The 20,001-nt window shown below is 26.4% G+C and overlaps 4 protein-coding genes across 8 annotated transcripts in view; 1 reads left to right on the plus strand and 3 right to left on the minus strand.

Moving 5' to 3' along the window:
* Window positions 1-118: 118 nt before the first annotated feature.
* LOC105144536 (odorant receptor 10-like) lies at window positions 119-2,342 on the minus strand. Its single transcript, XM_087416151.1, has 5 exons — window positions 1,659-2,342; window positions 1,355-1,454; window positions 1,152-1,277; window positions 726-881; window positions 119-390 (listed from the first exon to the last, which is right to left on the minus strand). Exons 1-5 carry the CDS (start codon window positions 2,105-2,107, stop codon window positions 337-339), a joined length of 885 nt encoding a protein of 294 aa, XP_087272277.1. The 5' UTR covers window positions 2,108-2,342; the 3' UTR covers window positions 119-336.
* Window positions 2,343-4,887: 2,545 nt separating this feature from the next.
* Window positions 4,888-11,517, minus strand: LOC147910463 (odorant receptor 10-like). Of its 4 annotated transcripts, none has more exons than XM_087416045.1 (8): window positions 10,824-11,517; window positions 10,326-10,595; window positions 9,787-10,041; window positions 9,573-9,699; window positions 8,244-8,343; window positions 6,518-6,643; window positions 5,444-5,599; window positions 4,888-5,071 (listed from the first exon to the last, which is right to left on the minus strand). In XM_087416045.1, the coding sequence occupies exons 1-8, from the start codon at window positions 10,852-10,854 to the stop codon at window positions 5,018-5,020; spliced, it is 1,119 nt and encodes a 372-aa protein (XP_087272171.1). In that variant the 5' UTR covers window positions 10,855-11,517; the 3' UTR covers window positions 4,888-5,017. The 4 variants fall into 4 exon arrangements, with proteins under 4 accessions (XP_087272171.1, XP_087272168.1, XP_087272160.1 ...); XM_087416042.1 differs by having other exon boundaries at window positions 9,573-9,711; XM_087416034.1 differs by having other exon boundaries at window positions 9,573-10,041; window positions 10,326-10,562.
* Window positions 11,518-11,965: 448 nt separating this feature from the next.
* Window positions 11,966-17,203, minus strand: LOC105153260 (odorant receptor 10). 2 transcript variants are annotated; one of them, XM_087415977.1, is made up of 8 exons: window positions 16,929-17,203; window positions 16,620-16,691; window positions 16,422-16,520; window positions 15,818-16,286; window positions 15,101-15,200; window positions 13,544-13,669; window positions 13,245-13,400; window positions 11,966-12,147 (listed from the first exon to the last, which is right to left on the minus strand). In XM_087415977.1, the coding sequence occupies exons 1-8, from the start codon at window positions 17,074-17,076 to the stop codon at window positions 12,094-12,096; spliced, it is 1,224 nt and encodes a 407-aa protein (XP_087272103.1). In that variant the 5' UTR covers window positions 17,077-17,203; the 3' UTR covers window positions 11,966-12,093. The 2 variants fall into 2 exon arrangements, with proteins under 2 accessions (XP_087272103.1, XP_087272108.1); XM_087415982.1 differs by lacking the exons at window positions 11,966-12,147; window positions 13,245-13,400 and having other exon boundaries at window positions 13,581-13,669; window positions 15,014-15,200; window positions 16,422-16,691.
* A 375-nt stretch (window positions 17,204-17,578) lies between these two features.
* Window positions 17,579-20,001, plus strand: part of mbt (serine/threonine-protein kinase PAK mbt) — a 52,295-nt gene continuing 49,872 nt past the window's right edge. Inside the window, exon 1 of the mRNA XM_087415608.1 lies at window positions 17,579-17,651. The gene's annotated coding sequence lies outside the window, so the exon portion shown is untranslated. The remainder of the gene's footprint in view (window positions 17,652-20,001) is intronic.

Raw genomic sequence — 20,001 nt, forward strand, 5'->3', positions numbered from 1 at the left:
TATTATTAAAAAAAATTTAAATAAAAAACGAATATTAAGAGGAAATTTTGTATTATACTTTTGTACTACAGGTTTCTTCTTAAACGTAATGCATAAGGGCTTAAATTCTCTTGAACTATTTTTGTGCAATGAAATTATTTGTTATATTACAAATAATATAATTTATAATAAACAACAACCACACATAATACACAAAATATAATTTTGTTTTTACTAATAATATAAAGTACTTTTTAGATAGAAAACTGTGTTCATTTCTAAACATATAACTTCTAAGTGTATACAAACATATCTACTTATACGTTTGTGTAACTATTAAATATTAATAGATTATCTTTAGCCATGTTTTGTCATTAAAAACGATATATAGCCCATTGATGATTTTAATATCTGAAAATAATTATTACTTTTATTTACTAAGATTTAAGGAATACGTTGTCAATATTGATCCGTATGTAGAAAAGATCGGGGAGGGAGGGTTAATTGGTCATCTTACATATTTAAAAAATTATAAGTACTCGCATGTGTGTGTCTGTATGAGTGTGTCTGTGTGTGCGTGTGCGCGCACATGTAGATAGAGAGACAGAGAGAGAAAGAGAGAGAGAGAGAGAGAGAGAGAGAGAGAGAGAAATTAACATGAAATTAAATCGTATTCCATATTAAATCGGATTCCATTACATAGCAAGAGAACAAAATTAATACAAAAGAAGTTAAAATAATCTTACGCTGCAAAAAGTAGCCATTGTTAATGGAAAAATCTTTCCCGCAGTGATACAAAAAGGATATTTAGCTCGCATCATTAACAAAATAAGATTTCTCGCCTTCTTTGATTCCAATTTGTACCATTCAAGATCGCACATTGCATGATATACTGCATTACTCTTAATGAGTACATATATCAGAAAACAGATTAATGTTCACGTCATTTTAATGAGAAAATAACAGTTAAAAAGTATAAACAACTTCTTATTTCTTATAGTATGACATTTCTGTTTCTAATTTCTTTATAATAAAGAAATTAGAAACAGAAATGTTATACGGCTCTAATGAATTTATATTAATATTAATGTTCACTTAGAAACAATAGTAAACATGCGAAAAAATGTATTAAAGTAAATTTTTAATTAGTACTTGCTGTAAATATAACTTACTTGCTTTGTTACTAGTTCTCCTGCTCCACAAAAAAGAAAAGTATTCATCAATAAGACAATAAAAATTAATATTGAGAAATATCCTTGTATGATGAGAGCTTTATCTATTTTTCTGTCAGTCAATATCTAAAACATAAAAATTAAGAAAGAAATGTATACATACTGTAAAATATCTATTTATATTCTTCTTTAATGAATCTTACAATAGTAAATAAAAATCCGCTTAGGCAAAATACAATACCAAAATGAAGTACCAATACTAACATCATTAAAGAATATGTATTTTCGATATTATTGGCAAATCTACAAAAATAACAATTATTTGAAAGAGTTATTACATTAGATCAATGAAATCACTGTGTGTGTGTATATATACATATATGTATACACGTATAAAGTAAATTCCGTAACACATATATCTAAACATAAAATGTATAGATTATTGTTTATTAAACATCATTTGCAAAGTTACTTTTTCGTTAGGTTTTTCTTAACAAAAATTCATACCTGATAAGATGTAAATGAGTTGCTACGATATCATTCAAAACTTTATTGAAATTTTTGCATGAGATCAAATTAATTAATCGACATCTAAAGTTTTCTAACTGACCACAAATATGAAGAATCATTACAATGAGAAAGATATCTACAGACATATAAATGGTAGCTGTCAACAATGTCGTCACTGCCTGAATGATAAATGTAAACTCAAATTGTGGACTCTTATCTGTATCGTAGAAGTGATATGTCTCCAGCGGTAATGATTTGCGTCGATATGTGGAATTCGTTGCGTATACTACGTGTATATTAAAAAAAGAAAGAATGTTTATTGTTAAAAATGATAAAAACACGATGACGTATCCAATCATCATAATTAATCGCGCTGTTCTTGCATGTTTTATCATCACATTTCTTTCTCTATCCAGCTTGAATGCCATCCAATCTTCTGCCATCATATTTACAATTGACAAGAGAACTTGAAAATATTTAAATAATTATAGATACATAAGCATTGATAAAAGCGCTAAAATTTCAAATCATTTAGACATATATATGTTGTTTTTTGTAAACTACAGCATCAAAAAGATAATCATGCACATTTTATAATTTATTTCTACGTTTGTATATAGGAGTAAACGATATGTATAATTTTTTGTTTCTTACATACGCTACAATATATTCAAAACTATAATTATTTGTCATAAAATAATTTAATAAAATAATGGAATATAATGCTAAATATTTTATTTAATATAATTCTATATGTACCTTTTTGTTTTCGCCGAATAATAACGTATTTTAATGATGCTATTACTTGAGGTAATGTTGTATGCAAATTGTCTATCACAAGTACCATATTACCCCAAACTTGTATGACTGAATATATCATCGGAACATTAGAAACAAATATTAATAAAATAAAAATTATGCCAACCCAAATTTCTGCCCACAAACTTTTCTTAGTACATTTGTTGGATTTAGGCCATAAGTCTACCATTTCTAATGCTAAATGATGTAGTCTAATTGCCCATATGAAATCTAATCAATTTATTTACGATATGAGCGATTTGAATAATACAGTTGCAAATATAATGTTCATACATAATATTTAATGATTAAATTATTAAATATTCGTACTTAACAATAATAAACAATAAATATGATAATAAATATAATAATACAATATCTCAAGAATGAATTTATAATCCAAAATTATATAAATTTAATAAATATATTGAGCACGGTTAATAAAAAGATAAAATAAAGTTAATACCTCTGTATCCTGAAGAATTTGTAATATCCATGTTGAAAATTGAACTTGCAGAACGTCTTGTTCTTTCCACGATATAATGTTAAATGATCCTGACGCATGCTCTCTATACAAATGCAAGAACTCGAGCACCGTCAAACGCGGCATTAAATATTAAGAATGCTATTACCAATTACATCTACTGACATCATAAAAAAGAATTTTATAAACGTTCGAGTTAAAATCGTTTATGTCTGATCTAATAAAATAAAAGATAAAAATGATGCATCGTACTATAAGTTCATCAATATTCGTTCAAAACTTTTTTTTATGTTTCATATTGCTGTATTATCAGCTTGATCAAAAAGTTTCCGGAAGAGACCACCAGGTGATGTTCTGAGTCAGCTGATTTGAGTTCTTTTTTTTGGCTAGGTTGCCACATCTATCATTGACATTTCCATCAAATTTTATCGCCATAGCTTGACATTTGTAAAAATTACGCCGTCTTGAGTACATCTACCTCTGCGCGTGTTTTCGATTTTTTACAGTTTTAAAAATGGAGTTGAATTTGCAACAACGAGTTTGCAACAACGAATACCATCCAACAGCCATCGAATTCATCCGATATGGCTCCCTGCGATTTTTTTCTGTTCGATCGAGTCAAAAAACCTGCGGGGAACGCGTTTTAACAGCCGAAAGGAGGTAATGGAAAAATCGAAGACGGCTCTGATGGCTATACCAATAATAGAGTTCCAGAAATGTTTCGAGAGCTGGCTCAAGCGCTGGCATAAGTGCGTTGCAGTCGCTGGAGAGTACTTTGAAGAGGACAATATCACTTTTGATGAATAAACTTGTATTTTGAATTTTCTGAATGAATTCCGGAAACTTTTTGATCAAGCTAGTATGTTCACACTTATTGCAAAACGTGGAATAACGCTATTGCATCTTTAATGAGGCTTTATATACCAGCCAACAAAAATTATATTAAAAAAAAGATGATGTGAAATTGTATAATACACATATAATATGTATCTTTTAAATATCTTTTATTTTTGCTGTAGTAGGCGTGATAGAATGCAATATTTTTTAAGACTATAAATAAATTATAATTCATATTTGAAAATTGTCCATACATTTCCAATGATAAAATTGTGATGTCTTAAATCTGCAATTGTACAATATATAATATCTTTTAAAACTAGCAATATTCTCGCAATAAAACAACAAAACATAATTCTGCTCATCGAAGATAAAGCAAAAAAATTTTTTCTTAAAATTGAAGTAAGTGATAAAACTCATAATTATAATAACGTAAGTACATTCATCTTGCTATATTGATTTGATTAAATTTGTCAAATTTAATAAAACGTTATTTATCAACAAGTCTAGTGTAATTCAAAGAAAAAACAAATATTAAAAAGAAATTTTGAATTATACTTTTGTTTAATAAAACGTTATTTATCAACAAGTCTAGTGTAATTCAAAGAAAAAACAAACATTAAAAAGAAATTTTGAATTATACTTTTGTTATACTATATTGTATACTATTGTATACATTTTTGTTTTTCCTTGATCCTCTTGCCATTGTTATTTTTGATTATCCTACGTCATAGTTCGTAGAATCCTGCAACTTTGTCGCGATAGCTATGAATGCATATTTTTTAGCCCAAATCATGTAAAATCTATATCCCAAAGTCGGCCAAAGACTGATAAATATGAATTAAATCAAATGTATTTTATTTTTAATTAATTAATTATAATTGTTTAAAAACTTTTTTTAATTTGCAGAAATATCAATTTTGGATAAAAAAATTCTTAAATTTTTTATTTTAAATTTTAAGCAAAAAAATACGCGTTTCTTTAGTTAACCTTTCGAACTATTTTTATGCAATAAAAATATTTATTATAAATTGTTTAATGTGTGTCTGTGTGATATAATTTGTTATAAATTGCTCAATGATATAATTTATAATAAACAACAACCAATAGACAAAACATAATTATATTTTTACTACAACTCTAACAATACCATGCTTTCTAAAAATTGTGTCTACTTGTAAGTATATAATTATATATTTTTAAGATTATATAAATACTTAATATTAATATATCATGTTTAGCCATGTTTTGTTAATAAAAATGATATATAGCTCATCGATGTTTTTAATATCTGAAAATAATAATTTATTTATTTACTGACATTTACGAAGTTGCTAACGTCGATTTTTAAAAGTAGGGAAAAGAACAATTCGTGATTAGAATGCCAATTTTACAGTTTTGAATTTTTATAGACAAAACTAAAAGGCTTACAAAAAATTAATTCTTAATTAATTACAACATACATTCTGTATATACGGAAAAAATTCGTAATCCGTACTGACTTATCAAGAGTTACTAAATATAAAATTGGGTGTGTGTATGTGCGTATGTGGGGGAGAGGGGAAGAGAGAGAGAGAAAGAGAAATTAAATGTAAACGTAAATCGAATACCATTACATAACAAAAGAACAAAGTTAATATAAGTGGAGTTGAAATAATCTTACACTGCAAAAAGTAGCCATTGTTAATGGAAAAATCTTTCCTGCAGTGATAGAAAAAGGACATTTAGCTCGCATCATTAACAAAATAAGACTTCTTGCCTTCCTTGAGTCCAATTTATACCATTTAAGATCGCACATTGCACGATATACTGCATTGCACTTAATAAATACATGTGAGAAAACATATTAATGCCATTTCGACAAAGACTGTTTCTAGATATATTAAATCAATTGAAATTTAAATTACTTCTTATTTTTTATTAAAAAAATTAGAAGCAAAAAAATGTGATATAACTTGAATGAATTTGCATTCTGGTTAATGTTCACTCAGAAAAAGTCATTCGGTAAACGGTCATGCATAAATATGGTCTATAATAAATTTTTAATAAATAGTTTGTTTTGTCTAATAATTTAATAGCAAATTTATAATAAACAGTATTATAATAATATAACTAAAAAAATATTTTGGTACGTATACTAACATCTAAAAATTATATTTGCTCCAAAGTATAAAACAAATTTATACAATACTATTGATATACATTATAAATACATTATTTATAACTATTTTATTATATTTATATTATATTTATATTATAACTATATATTTATATATATATATATTTATATATATATATTTATATTATAACTATTTTATTATGTGTATTACAAGGATTGTTCAAAAAGTAATGCATCATATTTATTTACCAGTTCCTTTCTTTGCGATAAAAAATGCAATTATGGATACGCTCCGTTTTGCGTTTACAGTACTTGTAAGCATAATTTAACTTTGTTTAATATTTAATAGACAACAAGAATGAACTAATGCTTACAGCGAGCGAATGTGAAACAGAACATATCCTACAGCTCGTTGGAAAAGTTAGACGCCATTAGAAAAGTTATTATAACTACTTCATCTATCAGAATATCATGTAATTTTACATAAAAGTTACAACAAACTTAAAGTATGTACCATTTTACTTTTCCACTTTTATTATTGGCCAAGAAAAGATGTGATGCATCACTTTTAAAACAATTTTTGTGTAAGTATAATCAAGCTGTAAGTACATAACTTACTTGCTCTGTTATAAGTTCTCCTGCTCCACAAAAGAGAAAAGTATTCATCAATAAGATAATAAACAGTAATACTGAGAAATATCCTTGTACGATAACATTTTTGTCTATTTTTCCGTCAACAATTATCTAAAACATAAATTATAAGGTAACAAAGGAGTGTAGCATAACTCTGGTATTTAAGCCGCGCGGGGATGTACGTCTTAGAAATCAGAAAAATTTAAATTTAGTTAATTTGCACATAATTATTCTTTCTATTTATTATTATGCCTCTATATTATATTGGTATTGTATTATGATTTCAGTTTTTTGCTATTTATATTACTAAAACCACTGTCAGTTGAATCGATGATTTGTTATATAGTAAGTAGTGCAATCATATATCATAACTTACATAAAATAATTACTGTAGGGAATGCGAAAAGGTTGATGATACATATGTGTAGAGGGATAGTAAAGAACGGAGTTCAAACAGCAAAATACAAGTGTTTAACTCTGGTATTCAATGTTCAGCTTAATATCTTATATCCCATCTGTTTGGAATATATGACATTGTTAGCAGATTTATACCCAAAGCATACAAAGTACGCAGATTGGATTTAGTTCATTAAGACCATTTGTTTCATTTTCGATTGAACTATGAAGTAATTTACTGAATAAACAAAAGAATAAAAAGAGTAAGAGCATAAGAAAGAAAGAGAGTAAGATAATCAGTAGAGTAAGATAATCAGCTGAAGTTTACTTAAAGGTGGAACAATCCAGTCTAAATACAATAAATGCATATTAGGTGTTGGAATTAATTCGTAGCGTTTTACAAGTGATGGGAAGTACTTTCATTAATGTATTTTTTAATGCTCATGTGAAATAAATAACATTCTTTCATTAAAAACGCTACGAATTAATTCCAACACCTAATACATGAGATATATATATGTCATAATGCTTATAATATATGCACAATAGATTAGAATAATTATCTATTATATATACTTCGTATATTATCCATCATTTTTATTCTTAAATAAAATTTTGTTAGTTAAGCATTTTACGTTCTATTTATAAGTATTACTGGTAAATTTTTCATGAATTGTATATCCTACTTCTTGCTAAGTAATTGTATTTCCCACTTCTGTATACGACAAAAAGGCAAAAATTTCAAAGTTTTCTTTTTTTAATTTGAAATGTAAGTATTTCGAACAACAATTTCTAATATTATTTTTATATTATATTAGGTGTTGGAATTAATTCGTAGCGTTTTACAAGTGATGGGAAGTACTTTCATTAATGTATTTTTTAATGCTCATGTGAAATAAATAACATTCTTTCATTAAAAAACGCTACGAATTAATTCCAACACCTAATATAATAAACAGCACAAAGTTTCTATTGGTATATGGTTATTTATTTACCTTATTATTAAATTATTAGTATTCAGAATTGAAAAAGTTACATTAAATTCACGTATTTAAATCTGTATAATATATATTTTATCATTTACTCCAATTTTGTATTACATTTTGTACTTAATTTTTATAACAAATACATATAAGACTTAAAAAGTTACTTATAAGTTACAATTTTATAAAGTAACTCACTCAATCCTGTTATTATTTACTTAAAAATAGTAAATGATGCTTATTGTTAGTAAAGTTTTTGTGCGGCAAATATACCAGAGTTACCTTATGTATGCTATAAAATATTTTCTCGTATTTGTTTTATTGACTCTTACAATAGTAAATAGAAATCCGCTTAGGCAGAATACCACAGCAAAATAAAATATCAATACTAACATCAGTAAAGAGAATGTATTTTCAATATTGTCGGCAAATCTACGAATAAAATTATTAAAAAGGATAATTAAATCAATAAAATATACATACATATATACATATATATATTATACATACATACATACATACATACATATATATATATACATATATATATATATATTTATTGTATATATACAGAATGTACAAAAAGTTCCGGACCTTTTAAATATCTTATAAAGTAAGCATTTCTGTGCAAAATGTTTCATACAAAAGTTGTAATTTTAAAATGATCTATTTACTGATACTATCATAGTTTGACTTCGGATGGCGTCACCAAAGTCAAGGTCAAATTGATTTTTTAAATAAAATATTTTTTATTTCAAAATCTAATAACTGATGTCAATAGTTTTTTAGTTAGTTTTTTAGAATATTCTAATAAAGCTCTTTTAGTCAATACTTTTCGAGTTATGAGTTTGAAGGTTACAATACTGCTGGCATCAGTATTACTTCAGATGTATCGGTCGAAGTCGTATGTATATGTTTAAGCTTGCCTGTTATGTGTCTCTACTTCCTCTTCTCTCCTTCTCTTTTCCTACATAATTATCTTTAATTGTACAGTATTTATTAAAAATATTAATGATAACTTATTAGGAGTGTATATATTTTTTAATGATGTCAGAATGAGGTGAGATCTTACGCACAAGTGGCAGAAATTTTTAATTTTTTAGAAAAAAAAGACAATAGTAGGTATATTTAAATTTTCAAGCTATTTAAGAGGTTTGGAACTTTTTGTTGGTTTTCTAATATGTGTGCGTGCGTGCGTGCGTGCGTGTGTGTGTGTGTGTGTGTGTGTGTGTGTGTGTAAAAGTCTATGTATTTTAAAAAATATACATATATTTAAACATAAAATACATATCATCGATTATTTGATACCATTTACTAAATTCTTAATTAGTTTTTTCCAACAAAATTATAATGATATTAATACAATTGTTTCAATTATATGGCAATAAAAATGTTTTTGACAAACATGCTTTACAACTGCAAATGTGATAAGAATTATTATATAACAAAGTATGCAATAAGATGATTACTGTATTGGGAAATAAATAAAAATATATATTATTCACAGTTACACACAATATTAATATTATTGTCATAAGAAGTATAACTATAAATAAACAATTTTAACATTCAAAGTTTAAAATGTGTACAAAGAAATATTTTACAATGTGTTTCTAAATTAATGTCGTTTAACATTCTATTGTCATAGTAAAAATTCATACCTGATAAGACGTAAATGGAACGTTACGATTTCGTTTAAAATTTTATTGAAATCTCTGTACGAGACCAAATCAATTAATCGGTATCTAAAGTTTTCTAACTGGCCACAAATGTGAAGAATGATAACAACTAGAAAGATATCTACAGACATGTAAATGATAGCTGCAAACAATGTCGTCAAAATCTGAATAAAAAATGTTAACTCAAATTGCGGACTCTTATCTGTATCGTAGAAGTGATACGTCTTCAATGGTAACAGTTTGCGCCGATCCGTGTAATTCATTACGTATAATACATGAATATCAAAGAAAGGAAGAAAGTTTACTGTTAAGAGCGCTATTATTATGATAACATATCCAATAGTCATAATTAGTCGGGCTGTTTGTGCTCGTTTAATCATCACATTTCTTTCTCTATCCAGCTTAAATGTCATCCAATCTTCTGCCATCATATTCACAATTGATAAGAGAACTTGAAAATATAAATAGCTATAGATAAAATGTAAGTATTGTTAAAAATGTTAATATCTAAATTACTTAAACATATGTTATTATTTATAAATTATTGCAACAAAAAAAATCATGCACATTTTATAATTTATTTCCATGTTGCTACATACAAGTAAATTATACATATATATCCTATTTTCTTATTACTCTACAATATTTGTAATTAAAATTATTTATTATAAAATGGTTCAATAAAACAATGGAATATAATGTTAAATATTTTATTTTATATAATGCTGTGCGTACCTTTTCGTTTTCGCCGAATGATAATGTATTTCACTGATACTATTATTTGAGGTAATGTTGTATGTAAATAGTCTATCACAAGTATCATATTACCCCAAACTTGTACGATTGCACATATCATCGGAATATTAGAAATAAATATTAATGACATGATAACTATGGCAACCCAAATTTCTGCCCACAAATTTTTTTTAGTACATTTGTAGTATTCAGGCCACAAGCCTACCATTTCGAATGCTAAACGAGGTAGATTAATTGCCCATATAAAATCTGATAAATTTTTATACAATATGAGCAATTTCGATAATAGTTGCAAATATAATATATTTATATTTAATATATAACGTTTAAATTATTAAATATTTATACATAAGAAAAATAAACAACAAATAAAATAATGCAGTATTTCAAGAAAGGATTTATAACGCAAAATTATAGAAATTTAGTACATATATTGAGTATGGTTAATATGAAAAAAATGTAATATGAAGTTAGTACCTCTGTATCCTGAAGAATTTGTAATATCCATGCTGAAAATTAGAACATCTTGTTCTTTCCGGAGTATGATGCTAAATGATCATCACGCATGCTCTCTACACAAATGCAAGAACTCGATAGCACTGTCAAATGCGACATTAAATATTAAGAATGCTATTACTAGTTACATTTACTAATGTGGTAAGAAAGAATTTTATAAATGTTCAAATTATAAAATCGTTTATGTCTGATCTAATAAAATAAGAGATAGAAAAATGTTGCATCACATTATAAATTCGTCGATACTTACTCAGAAAGTTTTTTCCATGTTTCATGTTGCTTCATTATATATGCGTTTATTGCGAAACGAGAAATAACGTTATTACATCATTAATGAGGTTTTCTGTACTAGCCAACAAAAATTATATTTAAAAAAAAAGATGACGTGAAATTGTATAGTGCATTGTATAACACGCATCTTTTAAATATCTCTTTTAAAGACATATTTGTTATTATAGGAAACGTGATAAAATATTTTCTCTGGACTATAAGAAGATTATAATTCATATTTGAAAATTGCCCAGACATTTCCAATGATAAAATTTTGATATCTTAAAACTGCAACTGTATGATAACTTTCAAAGCTATTAACATTCTCGAAATACGATAACAAATTTGTTTTAGTTGCATGATTCTGTTTATAAAGATATAAGGCAGAAAATTCTTTTCTCAAAACTGAAGTACATATAAAACTCATATAGTTATAATAACGTAAGTACATTCATCTTGTTATGTTGATTTGATGAAATACAGTTGTTATCAAATTTAATAAAACATTATCGCTAAGTGTAATGTATTTCAAAGACGAACATTAAGAAGAAATTTTGTACTATACATTTTGTACTATACATACTTTATTATTATATTATATATCTATGAATAGTTCAGTTTTCTTTTGAACTTCAATCCATATGATCAAATAATATTATAAAAAAAGTTATAGCAATGTACAAAATCGCATAGCTTATGTTGTACTCTCGCGTGGCGAGCTAAAGTTAAACATAATGCACGAGGGCCCATTTCCATCGAACTATTTTTGTTCCATAAAAATATTTGTTACATTATAAATGTCTTAATGATATAATTTATAATAAACACCAATAGACAAAACATAATTATATTTTTACTACAGCTATAATAATAGCAGGTTTTCTAGAAATATGTCCATTGTAAGTATAAAATTATGAAAGTATCCATTTTTAAGTTGATATAATTATTAAATATTAATATATCAACCATGTTGTGTTAATAAAAATGATATATAGCCCATCGATGTTTTTAATATCTGTAAATAATTATTTTTATTTAGTGATATTTAAGAAATACGTTGCCAATATCGCTTCTTATGTAGGGGAGATCGGAATTAGTATGCAAACTTTACAGTTTCCAATTTTTACAGACAAAGCTAAAAAAACTTACCCAAAAAATAAATTCTTAATTAATTATAGCATTCCGTATATACAGAAAAATTTCGTAAACCGTACTGACTTATCAGAAGTTGCTACGTATTTACTCACATATCGGTGTTTCAGACCACCCGTACATCCCATTTAAAACCGAGGGAAATGATTATATTGAAAATTTTGTTTCACAAAAGTTGGAGATCAAGTAATGTATTACATGGACATATGCGATCTTGGTTGGCGTCGTGAAGATTATGCCAAGATTGACTTGAATTTTTTAAACAGTAACCTATATCTTTCATTGCATATTCTTGTAGTTGATGTCAAGACACGTTTTTTTGAAACACTGGTTACAAATTCCTTTTTAGTAGATCTTCCTGAATTGAGACTTCAGTGCTGCCGGCGTAAGGATTACCCAAGATGTACTAGGTGGAAGTTACACGATCGGATTTACACCTCTTCGAGGTGTTTTTTTAAAGTCTCCAATCGTGCAATCTCCTTGCAGTACATCTTATGTAACGGTAATGCTCAGCGTACTGAAATTTTGAAATTTCATAATTCAACAAGATCTCAACTAAAAAGGATTTATAACCAGTATTTCGAAAACGTATTAATAACAGTATGTAAGAACATGCAATAAGGGCTATGGATATCCATTTAAAAAGTTCAAATCGATCTTGACATGACCTTCACGCCAACCAAGGTCAATTGCATAACCCTATGTAATGCATACTTGATTTCAAACAACTTTTGTACGAAATGTTTTTCAAAATTACTATTTCCCTTGTTGTTAAATAGAGTATATGAGTGTCTGAACATCCGATATGCATGCGTGCGTGCGTGCGTGTGTGTGTAAATAAAGAGAGAGAGAGAGAGAGAGAGAGAGAGAGAAATTAAATATGAAAAGAAATCGGATTCCATTATATAGCAAAGTAAAATTAATAGAGAAAGAGAATGAGAAGAGTTAAGATAATCTTACACTGCAAAACGTAGCCATTGTTAACGGAAAAATCTTTCCTGCAGTGATACAAAAAGGATATTTCGCTCGCATCATTAATAAAATAAGACTTCTTGCCTTCCTTGATTCCAATTTGTACCACTCAAGATCACATATTGCACGATATACTGCATTGCACTTAGAATACATATAAAAAAACATATTAATTCATGCAACTTCAATAAGGATTATTTTTAAATATATTAATAATAGTTAATTGAGATTTAAATAACTTCTTATTTCTTGTAAAAGAAATTAAGCACAGAATAGATATAACTTACTTGCTCTGTTACAAGCTCTCCTGCCCCACAATAGAGAAAAGTATTCATCAAGAAGATAATAAGAAGTAATACTGAGAAATATCCTTGTATGATAACAGTTTTATCTATTTTTCCATCAGCTAATATCTAAAACATAAATTATAAATTAGCAAAAGAACATAGAGTATTACTCCGGTATTTACGTTGCAAGGGGATATATATATATATATATATATATATATATATATATATATACATCTTAGAAATCGAAAAAATAAATATAGGGGTAATTTGCACATAACCATTCTATTATTTTGCCTTTGTTCTAGTATGATGTTATGATTTCAGTTTTTTTTAAATTAATATTATATGTTAAAACCACTATCACACAATTGAATCGATTTAATTGTTAATGCAGTAAGTAGTTCAATCATATATTATAACTTACATAAAATGATTATTATTAGGGAGTGCGAAAAGCTTAAATGTTATTTGGAGAAATATAATTGTAAAGAGAAAATAAAAAACGAATTACAGCAAAATACAAGTGCTTTTATATTTATTGTTCAATTTAAAGTCTTGTAAAGTCTATGTCACCTGTTTGGAATATATAGCATTTTTAGCAAGCGGAATTTATGCCCAAAGCATACAAAATACTCAGATTAGATTCAGTGCAATAAATGCAATAAATGTACTATATGAACCATGTACGTCATAATACTTGTAATATATGCAAAAAGAGTTAGAATTATTATCTATTACATTCTGTATATATATTCATTTTTATTCCTTGATAGTAATTTATCGTATCCTATTATGTTATTCCTTAATAGTAAGTTATCGTATCATTTTACATTTTTTCTCTAAGCATTATTGGTAATTTTTTGGTAAAATCTTCCATGAGTCGTATATCCCTCTTATAAATACTCGGGAAAAAATGTTATATATATGGACATATTTTATATATAATTATATATAATTGTATATAATTATATATGAAACATTTTTTCCCATGCAGAGAGAGAGAGAGAGAGAGAGAGAGAGAGAGAGAGAGAGAGAGAGAGAGAGAGAGAGCTGTATATTTTACCTTTATACGATAAATAGACAAGTACTTCAAAAAGTATTTTTTTTAATATAAAATACAAGTATTTTGGCATAAAGATTTCTAATATTATTTTTATGGTAAACAGCACAAAGTTTCTATTGGTATATTATACTACCTTATTATATTATTAGAATTCAAGATTAGGAAAGTTACTTTACAAGTTATGTATAAGTTATCCTTCATTGCAAAAATTAAGTACATTCAAATACTTCACGTTTTATAATATATTTTATCATTTGCACTAATTTTATATTACTTTTGGTAAACAATTTTTATATTAACAAATACGTATAAGTTGATTTAAGAAATAACTTATAAATAATTTTATAAAATAACTTTCTCAATCGTGGTATTATTTATCTTAAAAGTAGTAAATAATACTTAACAAATTAAGTTTTTGTGCAGCATATATACCGGAGTTACGTTATGCATGCTATAAAAGATTTTCTCGTATTTATTTTATTGCATCTTACAATAGTAAATAAAAATCCGGTTAGGCAGAATACAACACCAAAATGAAATACCAATACTAACATCATTAAAGAATATGTACTTTCGATATTGTCGGCAAATCTATAAATAAAATTATTTAAAAGGGTATCACATTAAATCAAACATTATATATACAAAGTGTCCCATTTTAAATAATGCACAAAGATTTCTCGAAAACTATGTGGAAAAATGTTTCAAACAAAAATTGATTCGGAGGACAATAAGAAAGTACCACTGATTTGACTTTGGGTGTCATCATCAAGATTATCGATTTTTATTAATAAAATACTATTTTTGATGCCAGAATCTATTTACTGATGTGGAGAGCTTTTTAAAACGCCATAAGAAAAAATTTTTTGATTAAGTACTTTTTGAGTTATAAATTGAAAATGATCAAAAGTAGGATGTTTCATTAAAAAAAAATTTATTTGACCATGACCTGACCTTATAGTGACGCCACCCAAAATTAAATCAATGGTATTGTACCTTCTTATGTCCTCCTCCGAACCATACCACTTTTGTTTGAAATATTTTTCCATATCTACCATGGTTGTCGAGAAATTTTAATGCATTATTTAAAATGGGACACTCTGTATACATATATTAAAAACTGTACATATTTAATCATAAAAATATACATATATATATTATCGGCTATTTAACATCGTTAAACATTCTACCAAAATAAAAATTCATACCTGACAAGACGTAAATGAGTCGCTACGATATTGTTTAAAATTTTATTGAAATTTTTATATGAGATCAAATTAATTAAGCGGCGTCTAAAGTTTTCTAATTGGCCACAAATGTGAAGAATTATTACAACTAGAAAGATATCTACAGACATATAAATGGTAGCTGCCAACAACAGCGTTATCATTTGAATAAAAAATATTAACTCAAATTGCGGACTCTTGTATGCATCATAGAAATGATATGTCTCCAATGGTAACGATTTGCGCCGATCTGTGGAATTCGTTACGTACATTATGACAAAGCCAAAATAAGGAAGAATAATTGCTGTGAAAAACGCTATTATCACGATAACATATCCAATCATCATAATTAATCGTGCTATTTGTGCTTGTTTTATCATCACATCTCGTTCTTCATTCAGCTTAAATGCCATCCAATCTTCTGCCATCATGTTTATAATTGACAATACAACTTAAAAATGTAAATAATTATAGATAAAATGTGAGCAATGTAAAAGACATTAAAATATTGAATTATTTAGACATATGCTGTTATTTGTAAAACACCGCATCAAAGAGAGAATCGTATATATAATTTTGGACGTACCCGTTTGTTTCCGTAATATGATAATGTATTTCACTGATACTATTACTTGGGGTAACGTTGTATGTAAATTATCTATTACGAGTACCATATTATCCCAAACTTGTATAATTGCACGAATCATCGGAATATATGAAACAAATATTAATAAAATAAGAATGATGCCGACCCAAATTTTTGACCACAAACATTTCTTAGTACATTTGTTGAGTTTAGGCCATAAGCCCACCATTTCAAATCCTAAACGTTGTAGATGTATTGCCCACATGAAATCTAATAAATTTTTATGTTATATTAGTTAGATAATACAGTTGTAAATATAATATTTATATTCAATATTTAATATCTAATTATTAAGTGTTTGTGCGTAACAAAAGTTAACGATAACACAGTATCTCTTTTATAAGAATGGATTTATAATAATATAATGTGTGCACACACACAAACTTATTTAGTAGATTATTAATTAAACGATTAATAAACAGAATAATTGTAACATGAAGTTAGTACCTCTGTATCCTGAAGAATTTGTAACATTCATGTTAAAAGTTAGAACATAAAGAACTGCTTTGTTCTTTCCACGATATGATGCGAAATGATCATCACGCATGCTCTCTATACAAATACAAAAACTCGACAGCATTGTCAAATGTGGCATTAAATATTAAGAATGCTATTCATAGCTATTCATCGTAATAAAGAATTTTACATTCAAGTTATAAATTCGTTTATGTCTGATCTAATAAAATAAGAGGTAAAAAATGTTGCACCGCATTATAAGTTCATCGATACTCGCTTGAAAATTTTTTTATACTTTGTATTATACTCTATTATGTATGCATTTATTGCGAAACAGAAAATAACGCCATTACATTTTTAATGCAACTTTCTATACTAGCCTCAAAAATTATGGTAAAAAGAGATAAAATAAAATTGAATATTATACTCGTATCCTTTAAATGTTTCTCTTTCAAAGACATTAATTGTTGCAATAAACATGAGTGAATATATTATGTCCAGACTATAAGTAGATTATAGTTTGTACATTACAATTGTTCATGCATTTCCATTCACTATTTACAGTAATGAAATTTCAGTCTTCAAAATCTGCAACTTTATAAGGCTGTCAAAGATCTGGCAACATTTTTTCAATAAAATAACAAATGTGTTCTATAATATTCTTATTCATTGAAGATAAGAAAATCGATCAATTCTTCATTTTTCAAAATTAAAGTAAGTAATAAAACTCACATAATACAATGACGCGTCCTTTATTTTATCATTGATTTGATAAAATGCAATTAACTTTAAAAATTGGTAAAACTCTATCACCTTAAATAATGTAATTAAAAAATAAACGTTAAGAGAAAATTTTGTATTGTACTTTTGTATAATAGATTTCTCGTTTATCTTAAATGTGATACATAAGAAATTATGTTTTGTCTGTTGAACAATTTCTGTGCAATAAAAATATTAGCCACATTACAAAATGTTTAATGATATAATAAACAATAAATTTATAATAAACAATAATCAATAGAAAACATAATTTAATTTTTACTACTGTAACAATAAAAGGTATTTTTTAAATAGGAAACTATGTCTACTTGTATATAACCACAAATATATATATATTTATATTATATTATTAACTATCGATTATTAATATAGTAACTTTAGCCATTTTTTGACAATAAAAATGATATATAGCCCAACGACGATTTTAATATCTGAAATTAATTATTATTTTTACTGACATTCGAGAAATATTTGCTAATATCGATTCTTACTTAGGGGGGACCGGAATTAGTATACCAATTTTTCAATTTTGAATTTTTATAGACAAAATCAAAAGATTTACCCAAAAAATAAATTCTAAATCAATTATTATATTCGCTATAGACGATAAAATTTCATAATCCATAATGATTTATCAGGGAATCGCAGAAATACTTTTTAGATTTGCGTGACTCTTTCACATATAGAAATTAATATAATCCTACTTATCTATTCCGTTATTACTAATTTTACTATTATTACATTTAATTTATTATTAATATTTTGATAATAATTATAAATTGATAACTGATATGAAAAAAATCTTTTAATGCATTCCTTAGGTGTTAATTGATTCCAGGAATAGCATGACACATGATATGGTTGACGGGATTGTTAAAGTATTGTAAAAAATCATATATTTCGAATTATATATTAACATATTTTATTATATATTAATACAAAGATTAAGTTTAAAAATATGAAATTCTAAATAAAATGTACTTATAAAAGTATTCGTCACTAAATGAGCCTTATAGCGCATGGTAAGATTAGTTTATTAGCCTTATCTGCTTTTTTCTTAACATTTACAAAGATTAAAAGACAGACAAACAAAAACAATCTATTGGATTTGTTAAATAATAGTTACATTTATTATCCAACCAGATTTAGAAATCAAATACCTGAAATAATTAAATGTGATTCTAAAACAAAAAGTTTAAGAATACAAATATTTACTTACATATACGATTTTTTAAAATATATCACATTTTTTTAAGGAGATCCTAAAGTAAAGCCAGAACTTTGACAAAGTCACTAGAGATCACTGTTTTTTTATTGCTATGGTAATATAAAAAGACATGTCGATGTGCGGCGCGCGGCGTGATTTCTAGCGATTTCGTCGGGGTTCGAGTTTTGCTTTAGGATCCCCTTAAGGAGAAGCGACTGTATTTAAGATATTATGGGCTATTGAGCAGAAATTCTTGCTGCACGTGCATGTTTACATGTGTCTTCAGTCGTTTTTAACATAATTAGTCTACCTATCTTTATAGTCTAATCTCCTACATATGCAAAAGTCAAGATACTGACTGATTAACTTAAATAACTTTTATTTATATTATCATAAAAGTTTTTTTTAATTTTATTTTATAAATATATTATAATTATTTCAGTAAATATACCGGTGGGGGAGCCAACCCTAATGACGAAAAAATAGCTTATTAGATTATAAATCTTTTTTTACGTAAAAAAAGAAATATAATTGATCATTAATAATGAAAAAAATAATAATTGATCATTCTAAGCAGTAAGTACAAAAATATCTTTGAAAATTCAAGGAATAGAATTAAACTTGTATCTAAACCAACATCAATCAGTATTCTGAATTTTGCAATATATATATATATATGTATATATATATATATATATATATATATATATATATATATATATACAGGATGTCCCGTATTTTTTTATTAATATTTCAGTGAAAGGGGATAAAATTTTGAACTGAAAGTTCTTTCACAAGTTTTGATTCAGATCGTTATTTATCGAGATATTGACGATTAAAGTTGATCAATCATAGAGCAGCCGGAGCAAGCGTAGCATGCCATAGAACTTCTCGCGCTTGTTACGCATTTTCCCGATCAAAAATTTATTCTAATTTTTCATATTAATTAATAAGTAAATCAATAAATCAATAAAAAAGTGGACAAATGAATAATTAAATAAATAAGTAAATAAAAAATAAATAAACAAATAAAATGAAATGAAATCTAATATAAAATAAAATATCTATCCAACACGC

The sequence above is a fragment of the Acromyrmex echinatior genome, chromosome 2 (assembly GCF_024713525.1).
Source record: "Acromyrmex echinatior isolate Ae372 chromosome 2, ASM2471352v2, whole genome shotgun sequence".
Lineage (NCBI taxonomy): Eukaryota > Metazoa > Arthropoda > Insecta > Hymenoptera > Formicidae > Acromyrmex > Acromyrmex echinatior.

Coding starts and splice junctions, on each gene's coding strand:
- LOC105153260 (XM_087415977.1), bottom strand. CDS start 17,076: ATGCCACATTTGACAATGCTGTCGAGTTTTTGTATTTGTATAGAGAGC. Junction 16,692..16,928: donor AAATTCTTCAGGATACAGAG/GTACTAACTTCA, acceptor AAAATTTATTAG/ATTTCATGTGGGCAATACAT. Junction 13,401..13,543: donor GAGAGCTTGTAACAGAGCAA/GTAAGTTATATC, acceptor ATGTATTCTAAG/TGCAATGCAGTATATCGTGC.
- LOC147910463 (XM_087416029.1), bottom strand. CDS start 10,854: ATGGATATTACAAATTCTTCAGGATACAGAG. Junction 10,596..10,823: donor AAATTCTTCAGGATACAGAG/GTACTAACTTCA, acceptor AAAATTTATCAG/ATTTTATATGGGCAATTAAT. Junction 8,344..9,572: donor TTCCATTTACGTCTTATCAG/GTATGAATTTTT, acceptor TTTTATTCGTAG/ATTTGCCGACAATATTGAAA.
- LOC105144536 (XM_087416151.1), bottom strand. CDS start 2,107: ATGATGGCAGAAGATTGGATGGCATTCAAGCTGGATAGAGAAAGAAAT. Junction 1,455..1,658: donor ACTCATTTACATCTTATCAG/GTATGAATTTTT, acceptor TTATTTTTGTAG/ATTTGCCAATAATATCGAAA. Junction 391..725: donor CAATGGCTACTTTTTGCAGC/GTAAGATTATTT, acceptor AATTATTTTCAG/ATATTAAAATCATCAATGGG.